The following is a 13,943-nucleotide window of genomic DNA, read 5'->3' on the forward strand; positions in this document are numbered from 1 at the left end:
CGCCGCAGCGCCTCGCGTTACCACGGCAACGGTCCAGGCCTTCCGGCGGCGGCCGGAAGCGGGGTGGCGCGCGGCAGCATGGCGGCGGGGTGCGGGCGCCCGCCGGCCGCCACTGCCCTCACGCTGCTGCTGTCGCTCGGGGCCTCCGCGCCCGGGCTGCTGCGGGGAGCGCCCGCCGCCCGCTCCGCCGCCTCGCTGCGGCCCGCCGCCCTGCGCGCGGGGGAAGGTGAGCGGGGGCCGCCGGGGTGAGCAGCCGCTGCCTCCTTGGCCCTTCCGCCTCCCCGGCCCCTTGCCCTCCCGTCGGTCCCCCATGCCAGGCCTCCCCCAAATCCTCCACCGAGCCTTTGCTTCCCTCCTCTCCGGGCCTTCCCCGTGCCCTGCCCTGAACCCCTTGGTCCCCTCTCCTCAGCCCCCGTTTCTGGGCACTTCCTCAAGTCCCTCACCGAGCCTGCTGCTCCCGCCGTGGCTGCCTCTCTGGGCCTTCGCCATGCCCCGCTCTGTGCCCCTGCTCCCCCCTCTCCAGGCGCTTCCCCTGGCCCGCACCGAGCCTGCTGGGCATCCATCTCAGCCCCCCTATATCAGGCTGCTCCCATCTCTGGCTCTTGACGCTGTGCAGAGTGGGGGTATGCTGCTAGGAGCTTGGGGGCTTTGCTTTCCTCGGTCCCTGTTGGTAATCACAGAACGATTTTTATCACACTCTTAATTACCACATTTCTGCTCACCAGCATGGAGTGATTTCTTCTAGCAGTCCAGTGCTCTGAGCTGACGGGTGAACTCGGCCATCTCCTCGCACGTCTCCGGGGGGGCAGCCAGGTTGCACTGGGTTACGCTCGCAGCTGCTGTGTTTCTTGCCATCGGTCTGAGGTTGATGGGAGGGAGGTGGAGAACCCTTTGCCTCAGTCCTCGCTGAGTGCCCAGGAGAACAGCTAACCAGAGGGCCTGGGAGCACTTCTGAGGTCTGATAACCTCCAGGCACTTTTTGTGAGAAAACTCAGCCTTCTAGCAGTTTAAGAAGTGTTTATCTTTTGAGCAAAATCATAGTTACTATAAAGGTAATTTTTACGTCTCTTGCCTTCTCTTTTAATGCGACTTAAATTTACTACAGATACTGTTGCTTTTTTCCAGGCAGCTTCCCAGGAAGCAGCAAGAGTCACTCCATATGTCTGCGATACCCAAGATAGCACTTGTTTTAACTCTATTTGGTTATTTACGCCTGGTTTTAAAGGCCTCGAGTTCCTTCTCTTCTATACCAGGATAGAAATGAAGGCTTATGAATTAATCCTGTACACTCACTCTCCGTCTGCTCAAGCATGTCATTGTAGTGGTTTAAAATAAATTCATTGCTGCCTCTGCCTTTCTAACGTGCTGGTGTGCTCAGTTCACAGGTTAGTTACCTACATCTTTGTCTATGAAGACCTGATATCCTTGACCTGCGGTGCCATTATCATCTGGTATTTTGCCGGCAGCTTTGAGAAGAATGTTGGCACTGTGAAGCACTGCTTCCTTACCATCGTGTTTGCCGTCCTCTCCGCCCTCCTGTACCTCTTACTCGAGACAGTCGTCTCGAGGGTGTCGGAGGTGGAAGATGCCAAAGGATTCATGCCAGTAGCTTTTGCTACGTTGGGTGTGTCCACCACCCGCTCGCGGATGAAGAGGACGCTGGTTTTTGGGGTTAGAGTTCCAGTGGTGCTGGTGCCATGGTTTATGCTCTGCGTAGCATGGTTTATCCCCCGCTCTTCTCTCTTGAGTAATCTGTGTGGGCTCCTAGCTGGGGAAGCCTGTATCCTTTCCAAGTGCGAAGCCCTGAACCAGAGCGGGATTGCTGGTTCGTGAGGGGGAGGACATGCTGTGGTTCTCATTGCCGAGATGCATTGGCTTAATGATGTTGCCTGGGCTCTTGCTCTGCATCAAACTCTCACTGGCTTTGCCGGTCCTCATTACGCTCAGTTCTGCATTTGTTTTTCACCTCGCGCTTCCACTTCCCCTGTGGCTTTCGTGCACGCAGAGAACATGGAGCTGAGAAGGGCAGTGGTCTGTGAAGATGGCGCTGGGTAGACCTGGGAGAAATCTCCAGGGAAAGTGGTTTGTGGCCAGAGGGGGATTGTGTGTGGCTGTGTCAGAAGTGAGTGTGTTTGTCTGCGGTCCTCCTTAACATGCTGCTGACTTCAGATGGTCTTGGCTACTGTTTCTGCTTGGATTTTCCAGAGTCGGTGGGCTCTAAGCTGGACCGGATGTTCCCTTTCAGTCTGCTGAAGAGGATACCAGGGCTGAAATATATCCCGGGGTCCTTAGCAGAGAGAAGAGCCTTCAAAAGCAGCAAGTAAGTACAGGAGTTCGTGTGAAAGATCTTATGATACAGGGGAATTTGGAGGCATAAGTGGAGGCATTCAATCACCTTTAAAAGCTGTATTGTGCTTGTCATGTTCATACTCTGGGCGTTTAGGGGAACGTACCGACCCGTTGATGTTACACTGGTGACATTACTGTGATTAATACGTTATCACCCATTAACTCAACCAGGTCTTTCAGTGAAAGACCTCTCATTTGCTGCAAGGGCAGTGTGTACACATGCGAAGGTATTGCAGCTTGGCTGACGTGAAGGCTAAGTCGTGCAGTTCTGCCCTGACATTAGGACTTCTGGCGTTTGTTCCTGGATATATTGCTCCCTGGGCGTGATCTTTATTTTTCTTTGCCCCACCTTGCCTCCCAGGAATGCTGTAGTGAGTCATGTCCAAATCTGTGTAGGAGCAGAGCATTATAAATTAAAGATGTCACGAAGTTCAATGTAGACCTTTCAATGCATGTTTTCAGTGTCAAGGCAAGATTGCTTTACCGAAAAGAAACCTTGGGGCCTTGGCTGACGTTCAGGAATGGTTTTAAGTTTGTGTATATTACAAGCCATAAGAACTCACTTGTATTCTAAAAAGCTTGGAAATCTAGGTCAAATTTTTCTCTGTTCTAAGATGTCATTTCAGTTTCACAGAGGCAGGATGGTTTTCTATTAAGGGTTAAATTCTATGTATCGTTTAAGTCATCAGCTCACTGTAAAGTGTTCTTTGAAGTGGAAGCACTCCCAAGTGTGTGCATCTGCCCTCACCCAAGGGGAAACCGTAAAAGAAACCCTTGCCGGCAGCAGGAGTGTACCCCAGATCCATTAGGGCACTCAAACATGTGAGTGCTTGCAGGGGAGCCCAGGCAGATCCAGCAGCGTTTGTGTTTTTACTCTCCTCCTGCTGTGCAAGTGCCGCTTTTGGGAGGAGGGACTGTCTTGCTGCATGCTGAGCCTGCACCAGTCTTCTGGCGACACGCTTCTGCTAATAACTGTTGTGCACAGCGTCTCAGCTCTGTGTCTAAACCTGCTTTCTTTAGGTGAGATGGCATAAATAGACTGTTCTGGCTCAAAGGTATTTACATAAACATTTGACTATCAAGCAGGGCGTGGGAAGGTGTTTCTAGGATGTTTCCATTTCTGCAGCTAAATTTGCATGTCTCTGTGTCTTAGACACAAGTTCTATATGTGCTTCTGGGGCTTAATTTTTATTATTTTGATTCTTATTCCCAAGTAAGAGCTCTTGATGGTTTGCGTTTTTGTTTTTTTTTTTCTAATTTTCATAAGACTTCAGGCATCAACTTGCCACCAGAGAGGAGACATTTTTAGGAGGTCCAGGCTTTGACATCATCTTTGTGTCCACAAATAAAACAAAAACCAAACCAAAACCAAACCCACACCCCACATAAAAAAAAAAAAAAATCCAAGCCTGAAAACCCCAGCATGAGCCAGTCTCTTATGCTTGCTGGGTATCTGGCGGTCAGGGTCTTCACAAATATTGTCTTGATTCTCAGCGCTCATCTTAGTGTTGTGCGTGGGCTGAGCAGTACTCCTGAAGTCCCAGAGGCTTTGGCTTCTAGGCAGATCGCTTCTCTCTTGATACGTTTTGGCGGGATGAGTCATGCCTTCTGTTGGCAAAGGCTGTTTCTAGACCTTGCTTCTGAATGATTAATTTCATTTGTAACTCTCTCCTCCTTCCCTTTTCGTTCTATCTCCTGGGCTCTTACTCGCACCAAAGGCCTTTATGGCTTCTTGATAAATAACACTTGGCAGCTGTGACTTCTCCTGATTAATAACTTAGCAGATGTGTCGTTCAGTGGAAGGCAGGGAGGATGTGTACGGAAACCTTAAAGCACATTGCAGTTTGGCTTGCGTATTCCCTGCGCAAAAGAGACTCAGGGCCAAGAACCGCGTTCGTTCAGTGGGTGTGGAATTGGTGTGGGTTGGGAGTGGGAACATCTGTCCTGGGAGACCAGTAAACCTATTTTTACTCAAGGGCTGCTTATAATAAGAGCTTCTCTTGTTGTAGAATCTCTTTGATGGATTGCAGTGACCTTTTTGAGCATTGGTCAGGAGGAAAACTACCCCCAGGGCACTTCCAGCGCTAATTAGGCAATGCCAGTTTTGAACACAGTGTAACCTTCTGTTTTCTTCCTGCACAGGATTAACCCTGCACCAGGTGCCTACCCCACCCAAAGCTACTATTGTTCTTCGCCTCTGGCTCTTCCTGCTTTCCAGACGCAGCACCCCGATGCTCAGAGCCAGGGGCTTCAACACAGCTATGCTCTGGGACATGAGGGATCTCAGCACGGCCATGCTGCAGGACACAGCCTCCCTTCTTCCCCGTACCAAGCCAGAGGTGCCTTCGGAGAGTGTTACGTGCAGGCCCACGCTGGAGCCTTGCCTGGACAGTGCTGCCAGCTGGGCAAGTTCTCTCCCCCGCAGCGCGTGTGCCCGACTGATACACAGACACCTGCAGGCGTGGGCCCCCTGGCTGGGGTTCAGCAAGCATCAGGCTATCCAGCAGCCACAGCGGCTCCTGTTTCAGCTGAATTTTTGAGAGTCCAAGTGTACTGATGCTCCGGAAAGCAGCAGGACTCTCATACTGTGGCAGGACCGTTGTGTGATGCTCACGCAGCAGTGCGTTGCTGGCATCTTTGCTGTATCTGGGGTGGCTAGTGGAATGGGTTGGTAGCTCCACTGTAGGCCATTCTCCTGCTCCCTGGCACAGGCTACTTTAATTATATTTCTTTTATATATTTTTTTTACTTTTTGATATTGCTGGGGGATGAGGACTGTATCACCTCTGTGCACTTCTCATCATTTTGGAGTCTTTTTTCATTGCTGTATTTAGCACCTGCCTTTTTCCACACTGCCACTAGAGTTACAGTGCATCAGCTCCCCAACTCAAGCTAGGAACCTAATTGTCAAAACACTGGACTAATCTGGGGTTTAACCAGGCTGCAGCAATAAGGACATGTCCCATCTACACTGAGGCTCTTAGCCTCCTATCTTGTTTACAGATGTGATGTAGCTAGGACCCAAAAGAGGTTGAAATCATGAAAGCCTTAGTTTATAATATTTGAGTGGAGGAGGACAGATATCTGTTCGATCAGTGACTTCTCTGCTAAGAGCCTGCCTTGAAGGGGGCTTGTTAAACCAGGGCTGGGGCAAGAGGACAGAATACAGAACACCCTTTTCTGCCCCCCCAAAACACAGCTCTAAAATGCTGAAGGTCCTTCTTAGCTGCAGTCTGTGCATGCGTCAACATATTGCCTACGTTATCTGATAGCACTGCGCTAGCTCAGCCTCTGTTGCTGCGCTTGTTGATAAGGCAACCTGAGATGCGTGGAAAGGAGTGGAAGACCCTTCAATAAGGGATTTTGGCCATTTGTGGAGCAAACGTATATAAATCCACGGAGCTGGGAGGGACCTTAACAGTGGGTTAGAAGAATTAACTGGAATGTAGCAATTCCATTGGCGGTGTTCACGCTGCTCAGCTTTAGATGTCTCGCCCACCAATAGTACCACAATCTCTCTCTGTTTGCTTCAGAGCTGGTGGAAAGGTGTGTGGGAGAGGGGAGTTTTCAGCAAGGGATTCAGAGCAGGATGCAGTGTTTGGTGCCTGTGGCAATAATGAAGGAGTTTGCTCAAGTTGGTAGGACTTGAGTGTTATTTCCAGCTATGTAGCTGCTTTACTGTGCTGTGCCCAGGATGAATCTGCTGTCTGTGTGTCTGTAAATCAGCCGGGATCTCAACTATTGCCCTTGACTATTTGCTTAGAGTTTTGTTGTGCTCTAAAAAAAAAAAAGTGCTACATGAAGCACGAAGTGCCATTACTGCTCTTGGAGATGTTCTTGCAGTGCCTCACCTTTTCCCTGGAAACTGCGATAGCCTCGGGGCTCTTCCGTGCTATCAGTGAGCCAGTGTCATAGGCAGCATTGGCAGCTGCATGCTCCAAAGCACGTACGTGCCTCTCTCTTTTTTCCCCTCTTCAGTGTCTGAAGAAGCCCCATGTTGCCGTACAGCCGCTGACTTCTCCGGCAGCCCTTCTGGGATGACTGCCACGGTTACGTGTGGCCTCGCAGGGGCTTGCTTTGGGGGAAGACCAAAGTGAATGCTGAGGACTTAGACCTCAGATGTGCATTAGTAAGAAGCTCTGCTCACAAAGGTAGGCACCCCTGAGCAGGGGCTTTCTGAAGGAGGATGCAGCAATTTGGGAACCAGCCTGGAGTTGGTGGCCAGCTTCGTCTCATCCCTGATTGTTTCACTCCTCCATGGGATCACAAATGGACTTGACTTCATGGTCCTGTTTTTCCTGCTGACAGCAATTGCATTGTTAAATGTTTAGTGTGGAGCAAGAACAGGATAAGGTGCTTGTTTGGAACTTAGAAGCATGTTTTTAATACCAGGAAAGAAATGCTAGAGGTAGCATTGAAATATTGATACTCCACTCTCATTAGTGCCTTGATTTTCCTCCTTGTGAGATCCTCACCTGTAAATCTGGGAATTTTATCACTGTTTTTCCCAGAAGCGTGCAGCAGGGTGATGAGGACTGGTAGCAATTGCAAATGTTGTATACCTCCAAATTGTAAGCTTGAAACACAATCTGAAAGACAAACTACTACGTCTCCGGGTTTGCTTTCAAGTGGGGAGCTGGAGCGTTCCCCTCCGGGTGGGGGGCCAGGTGCGATGGGGACTGCGGGGCAGGCTGCGGGCGTCTGATGGGTGCTAGCTGCGTGTCAGGCTGGTGACAAAGGACGCGCACTGGGCATGAGTGGTACTGCACATTGGAAAACGCTCGTGGGGCTGGAAACCAGTTATTTTTCCTTTCCCACTCTTATCAGTTGATCTGGTGAAAGATTCACTCTCCCCGCAGAGCCGTCAAAGGGATGGTGTGTTTCCAGTGCGTAGTTTCACGGCTTTACAGTGGTAAAGGAAGCCCTGGCCTGTCACCGTAGCGTGTCTGCTGGCAGGGAGAACAGCCCCAAGCCTGGCTGGTGTGGGGGACAGGCAGCAAACCTTCCAGGAGGTAAGGTGGGCCCCTTGGCCCCGGCAGTGGGGGGACATGCCCGTGTGTGAGGGAGCAGGTACCAGCCTGCTCTTTCCTCTTTCCATGCTGGGGTAGAAAGAGGTACCTCCCTCTTTCCATGCTGGGGGCAACTGCCACAGCCTTCCAGGTGAGCCCTGGGGATGGGACATGGCAGAATGGGCACAAAACCACAGTTTGGGGTTTTTTCCTTCTGCTCCCAGCTCTTCTGTGAGCTTCCTGATGACCTTGGCGGATCACTTGGTCTCTCTGATCTCTACAGCTTCCACCATGTCCCCAGGGCTGTTCCGAGCCCAGCTGCATGGCTGCCACAGCACCTACCTGTCACTTGCAGTGTGTTGTACCTGTGTTCAGTGGCCTTCAGATGGACGTTTGCAAAGATTTTTTTTTCTAGTGAAGTCTGTTCCCTGCCTTTCCTGAAGGCAGCCATTTCACAGTGAAATGCTGTTGTATAAATCAGCCAAGGACCTTCTGCTTCTCCAGCAGTGGAGTCCAAGCAAGTCCCGAGTCCCTGGGACTGGTGGCAAACTCGGAACTCCTCACCCAGGGAAGGGAAATTGCTGGGAGAGAGGGAAGGGGTCGGGATGAGACATTTGCAAACGTGTCTGAAAGCTGAAAGGAGGAATTAAATTTGTAAGAGAGGGAGGTAAAACTTATCAACTCATTGGAATTTGGCATTTGTCTAAGCTCACAGCAGCGTTACTGCTCGCACGTTGCAGTACCAGGTCATTTCCTTGGAGGGGAGACAGAGAATGAAAGTTCCTACATCAGAGGGAAGGAAAGGCCAAAAAAAAAAAAAAAATCTATAAGCCCCCAGTTCAGCCTGGGATGGCTGTCCCTGATGGTTTGTTATTTTGTGCATCTGGTGCGTTCCCAGTAAAACTGCCACTTCTTTCAGTGTCCCGATGGCATCTGCCCTGGAGGCAGGGTGCACAGTGCGTCCGGGAAGCCCCTTGGGTCGCCCTGTGTCCTCAGGGGGTCACTGCAGAGTGACGAGAGCCCAGGGACAAGCGCTGGGAGCTGAGCGGGCCGTTCCCCTGTGCTGGGGGCAGTGGTCCTGCCGCGGGAAGGATGCTCTGGGAGAGCCCAGCTCCATCCCCTCTGCGCTTCTGCACCCACCATGGTGCAAGAGAACAGGAGTCGGGGGTACACGAGAAAAGCAGAACCGACTTGGACCTACATCACCGCCCTGGCTGGGAGCAAGCAGGGTCCTGCAGCACGGGGAGGCCTGGCAGGAGACACCCATGTCAAAAGAAAAACGGGTCTGTATTTCTTTGCTTTGTTGTTGCTCATTTGTTGGTGGCAAAGCACACGCGTGCAGACAGTTATCCTGCACTGGGGGCCAGGTTAGCTGTGCCAGGGCACTGCCAAACACGGCCACCGTGGCTGTCCCACTGGGTCCTGGCTTGTTTACTGGCACCATGGAGGCTCCGCGGCCAAAAGTTCAGCCCCAGCCTGTGCTGGGGAGGGAGGAGAGCCAGAAAGGTGTGAGCTCACACATGCCCTGCGCCAGGTGGAAGAAATATGCGTGGAGGCAAAGCACAAACCGAACAGGTCCCTGTGGGCTGGCGGGGCTGGGCTTCGTCGTCCACCCCAGGGGTTTGGGCTGGGTGCGATGAGAGTCCAGCTCCTTCCCTGCCGGGAACAGAACGGGATGGGCTGTGCCATAGTGCCCGTCCCTGCTCCGGGCACCTGACAGACCGGGGATGACCCCAAACCCTGGGCCAGCTCTGTCCTGCCGTCCCCTCGGGGCCGGTGCAGGCACGTCCTGGCCCCTGCGATCTTTAATCCGCGGCCGTTCACCCCGCGGGGGACGGTCACGGACCGGAGTCACCCCGGGAGCTTCCGCAGGGTCGATCCCAGAGCTGCTGTGGGCAGCAGTGGTGCCCCGGTGGCCCCGCACCCCCGAGCCCTCTGCTCGGATGCTGTCATGAAAGGGGGTGTCCCTGCAGCCCCGGGCACCACTGCCCCACAGCCGGTGCTTTTTGGGTTGGTGCCCCCTCCTCACACCCCTCCTGGCCCCTTGGGTACCTGCCGGCTTAGCCAGCGCGGACTTTGCACCTTCCCCGAGGGTTTTGTTGACTCTGAAGCGAGCACCAACACGGCGATAGTGGCAGGACCATGACCTCGGACGTGCCAGTGCCTGGCCGGCCAAGGGAGGGGAACCGGCCCCAGGGTGACCCCAGGCACGATGCCGGGGGCCGGGGCCTGGCCGCGGGGCTGCTCGGTGGGGTTAGCAGAGTCATGACCCAGCTTCACAAAAAACGGAGAGAGGAGAGCACCAGTCCCTCCGTGCCTGGCGAGCCGGGGTCTGGGTTGCGAAACCTCTCTGGCCGGGACCGCTGGGGATGTTTCCAGAGCTGCTCGTGCAACTCCCTGGTGGCAGCAGCGCGAGCGTTAGGAGAAGGGCCTCCCCACAACATCCGAATCATCTGGTTTGCGGTTAAATCAGCAGCGTTCGCTTGCCCTGGCTGCAAGCTGGCCAGGCGGAGCAGCCCCTCGTTTCCCAGGGAGGGGTGGCGGTGACCTGCTGCTGGTGCCAGCCTCCGCCCTGGGGTCCCCTGGCCCCCTGCGGGCCCTGCTCCGGGCCGCTGGCCTCGGGGGGGGGGGGGGCGGGGGGTTCCGTACCACCTCCGCGCACACCCAGGCACTGTGCGCAGCCACGGCTGGGGGGCCCGGTCCACAGCCGCTTCGCACCCTGACCCCAACCCTGACCCCACCTTGACCCCAACGCTAGCCCCAACGCTAGCCCCAACCCTGACCCTCGCCAACCCCAACGTTGGCCCCAACCTTGACCCCCAGTTTGCCCCCTGACCCCCTGCTTACACCCCACTGTGACCTCTGACCCCTAGACCTCTGCACCCTGACCCCCACCCTTAACCACACTGCACCCTAATCTAACCCCCTCCCCTGCACCCCCAGCCCACCCTGGCCTCTGGCCCCTGCCACCCCTGACCGCACCCTGAGCTCTCTCCCTGACCCCCACCTTGACCTTTGACCCCAGCACGCCGCCCTGCCCCCAATCCCGACCCCCCCCCCCCCCCCCCAGTGCTCCCTGTCCCTTTAAGACCCCCCCCTACGCCGGGCGCGGTGGGGCCGTACCAACCGCGCCGCAGCAGGGGGGAGGGGGGAATCTCCTCCAGCCGGCGCGCTCGCAGCCCATTGGCGGGCGGCGGGGGCGGAGCGTGTCCCCCCTCGCGCCTGTGCCCGAGTGGTGCGATCCGCCCTACGTGCCGGCCGCGCCGGGGCTGTGAGGCGCCGCCGCCAGCGTCGGACGGGCCGGTGGGTGCCGGGACCGCCGGTCTCCCGAGCGGGGGCCGGGGATCGCGGGCGTTCGTGGTGGGGCGGGCGGCTCCCGGGGGAGCCGGGGCCCTGGGTCGGTCCCTTGTGGCTGAGGGGGACCGGGGTCCCCTGTGGCTGAGGGGAGGCCGGGCCTGGGGGGTCCCCTGTGGCTGAGGAGGGCCGGGCTTGGGCACCTGGGTCCTCGGTGATGGCGGGGGGGGGGAAGAGGTATCCCCTGATGGGGGGGCTGGGATGAGTGGGCCCCCTGTTATATGGGGGGGGACTGGTGTGACTGGGCCACCTGTTACTGGGAGGACTGGGATGACTAGCGTCCCCTGTGTTGGGGGTGTGTGTGTGTATGTGAGCGGTCCCCCTGTTATTCGGGAGGAGGTTGATGTGGCTGGATCCCCCGTTATTTAGGTCACACCAGCCCCCCCAATAACAGGGGGCTCTGGTCATCCCAGTCCCCCTGTTATGTGGGGGGTGCCCCATCATGCCTGGCTCCCCGGGGGCTGTGGGCAGGGGGCTTGCCAGCACCCAGGTACCGGGGTCCCCGCCGTGGGGCTGGGGAGGGGGTGAGGCAGGGCGGGAGCCAGCGCTTGGAGCCCTGCCTGCCCCGCAGGCTGTTCCCTGCCGGGCCTCTGGGCAGGTCCTGGGCTGGCAGCCTGGGAGAGGGGTGCTCCAGGCTGATGTCTGCCCTGCCTCGCTTCCACGGTGCGCCGAAGGGTTGCTTGTGCTTACCCCATCCCAGGCTGTTGCTGGTTAAAAGCCTTCAATTAACTTCTTTTTCTGGCCCTTCTCTGTAGAAAGTTATTTCTGGCATCTGACACCTTTGCTGCATGCTGGGCTGATTTGCTGTCGTACCGCCTATTTCTCTTTATAAACTTTTGTTTTGTGTTGGAAGACTGTTTATCCCTGTCTCTTCCTGATGGAATTGCTTTGGAGAGTGAAGTTATCCTCTTAGGGAATGTGCTTGTCAAAGGAGATAATGGAAGATCCCCTGTTTGGGAATATTGAAGCTGGAGGAGGTGAAGGCACCTGGATCGTGGTGTTGGGAGTTAGTCATCAACATGGAATTGATTCTTAGGAAGTAATCTTATTTGCAGGAGTAAGAACAGCTGGTGCAGCTTGGAGTGTGCTTTGGTCTGCCAGTGTTTAGACCATGGGTTAGCTTGGGTTAGCTTTCAGAGCGTGAAAAGAAATAGTAATGCTTGGTGGAATGCATATAGAGAAGAGGGATCCCTGAGGTTTTTTGCCTCATCTGAATGAAGTTGAAAACCTGAAATGGGTTTGTAGTTTTACAGCTCTTTTTTACAAAGCAGAAACATATATCCAACTGAGAAGCTGGAAGAGTACAAGGAAGGATGAGGTCTCTGTTTCTAAATTCTGAAAGTCAAACAGTGTTGGTGGGGGCATCCCTCTTTCCGTAGGGCTTTATGCTTTGTGTGGACTGTAGTGAGGAGCTGCAGGATTTAATTTTATTTTTTTGCTGCTGTTAGCCAGCAGAGCTGTGCTTAGTGGAGTGCACTGATGCATGCATCCTTTTGCTGGATAGAAGGGAATGTGCTTGCTTTCAGTAGTTCTGTAGTTGTCTGAGAAATCCTGATGAGCTGTTGTGCACATGCAAAGCAAACTTGCAGGTTAATCTGCTGCAGGTGAGGAAACTGGTGTTTTGTCAGGGAAGGGCTGGTGAGCCAGGCCCCTCCTGCAGAACCTGAAGTTGCCCCAGTGCAGCTCTTGATTTTCCTTCGGATGTACCTTGTGATGGTTGATTGCTCTGCAACAGGGTGTGCATGGCACAGTGTCTGGATTCAGAGTCCTCTGTGTTGCACGTGGACGTGATGGTGCATGAGAACTGTATTTGCAAAACACTTTCACATAAAGTAGGGAAGAAGCAGGGAAGATACCAGTGCTACAGGAAAAAAAACTGACACAACTGAGCGCTTTCTTTTAATCTAGTGTAAAAGCCTTGGAGAGTAAGGTGAAGAGTGGGTGGGAAGGAGGAGGTTGTCACGCAGCTGGCTTAACCTTCTGTTAATTAGTCCTGCTCTAATTGTGACAGTAAAACTTCTTGTTTTGCCCTTACTTTGCAGTTGCCTCCTGTTCAGTCAATAATCTCTGGGGTGATGCCTTCTGGGTAGCCAGGGTTAAGCAAGTAAGTGCCTTCTGCAACTTTTATTTTGTTTCTTCCAAAGCATCTGGAGGAGCTCGACGGGGCCATACGACCAAAACTCCTTGAGGGAGGCTTTCCCCGCTGCTCACCACCCTTTGTGCTGGAGCTGACAGGGCCCATCAGTGCTTGCTGGCAGAGCCGTTAGTGCAAGGTAACCTCTTTCTTTTGAGCGTTGCAGGTTGCGGAGCATCTGTGGGTGCAGTCGGGTTTGGGGAGGTTGGCTGGCAGCGAGACCTGACAGGCCGGGAGCGATGGTTTCTCTACCCAGTTTACCCACAGCAAAAGCAGCGCGTGGAACTGTGTCCAGACTGAAATCTCATTTGATCTTTATTCTCTCCTTTGGTTGCTGTGACACAGCCTAGATAAAGTGTTTGCTCAGTCCTGAAGGACTAGGGAAAAGGCTTCCCTGCTCAGGTCTGCACTCCTGCCATCTCCTCCCCATCCGTTTCCTCTGGTATAAAAGAAAGCCACCCGGCAGTTACCTCGCTGACACTGAACTTTGTTCTGTTTGCTGACGTGGACTCTACTACCTCTAAAAACACAATTTGTAGAACTTGCATAAGTTGCTTTCCCAATATGATCATTTGATCCAAGTGGTGAGATTACTTTATACACGCTATTGTTGAGAGCGAGTCATGAGCCCTGCAGTGACAGGTGCACCTCTGCCAAGATTGGGCTTTTTTTACAGAGTTTGAAATTTCATATGTCGGAACAAATAATTACAAGCTGCTCATAATACCTTGCTGCTTCTCCCCAAGTAAACATTCAAGTCAATTGTGTGCTGCTGATCGCTCATGGAATCCAGAAAGAGCAGAAGAGGAGTGCTTGTATCTCCAGTGGCTTCTCTAGGGCCACAAGTCCAAAGACTGGCTGAGTTTGACTTACGGTGGCAGATTATTGTAGTACTCTTGCTTAGTTATCAGCCACTTCTGGGCCTCCAGTTATTCCTTTGCAAGGAATAAAGTAGAATTATTGACTAATTTTCCTTTCCGTCCTTGCTGTATGGAGTAGGAGATGGGGAGGTTTGGAGTTAAAGATGGGGTTGGATTTTTCTCCCTGGAAAATCTGGCTCTGGCAGTGCATGTGCAAGTCTGCTGCGAAGGTTTAGT

At 53.9% G+C, this 13,943-nt stretch overlaps 2 protein-coding genes across 4 annotated transcripts in view; both read left to right on the plus strand.

Annotated features, from left to right (window-relative positions):
• On the plus strand, positions 1 to 7,049 carry RHBDD2 (rhomboid domain containing 2). 2 transcript variants are annotated; one of them, XM_075517902.1, is made up of 4 exons: positions 1 to 226; positions 1,379 to 1,780; positions 2,170 to 2,320; positions 4,492 to 7,045. In XM_075517902.1, exons 1-4 carry the CDS (start codon positions 79 to 81, stop codon positions 4,904 to 4,906), a joined length of 1,116 nt encoding a protein of 371 aa, XP_075374017.1. In that variant the 5' UTR covers positions 1 to 78; the 3' UTR covers positions 4,907 to 7,045. The 2 variants fall into 2 exon arrangements, with proteins under 2 accessions (XP_075374017.1, XP_075374016.1); XM_075517901.1 differs by lacking the exon at positions 1 to 226 and adding an exon at positions 275 to 623 and having other exon boundaries at positions 4,492 to 7,049.
• Positions 7,050 to 12,795: 5,746 nt separating this feature from the next.
• Positions 12,796 to 13,943, plus strand: part of POR (cytochrome p450 oxidoreductase) — a 29,063-nt gene continuing 27,915 nt past the window's right edge. Inside the window, exon 1 of one of the 2 annotated variants that reach the window (XM_075517641.1) lies at positions 12,796 to 12,816. In XM_075517641.1, coding sequence (XP_075373756.1) covers position 12,816 — 1 coding nt within the window. In that variant the 5' untranslated portion in view covers positions 12,796 to 12,815. Of the gene's footprint in view, positions 12,817 to 12,849; positions 12,986 to 13,943 lie in introns of those variants that run through there. The other variant, XM_075517643.1, reaches the window with a different exon arrangement.

Source organism: Mycteria americana, chromosome 15 (genome assembly GCF_035582795.1).
Source record: "Mycteria americana isolate JAX WOST 10 ecotype Jacksonville Zoo and Gardens chromosome 15, USCA_MyAme_1.0, whole genome shotgun sequence".
NCBI classification, from domain to species: domain Eukaryota; kingdom Metazoa; phylum Chordata; class Aves; order Ciconiiformes; family Ciconiidae; genus Mycteria; species Mycteria americana.

Excerpts from the sequence above, each read along its gene's own strand:
- RHBDD2 (XM_075517901.1), top strand. The coding sequence starts at position 311 with ATGCCAGGCCTCCCCCAAATCCTCCACCGAGCCTTTGCTTCCCTCCTC. Across the intron at positions 1,781-2,169 it reads GCTCCTAGCTGGGGAAGCCT|ATGGTCTTGGCTACTGTTTC; the intron begins GTATCCTTTCCA and ends TGCTGACTTCAG. Across the intron at positions 2,321-4,491 it reads AGAGCCTTCAAAAGCAGCAA|GATTAACCCTGCACCAGGTG; the intron begins GTAAGTACAGGA and ends CTTCCTGCACAG.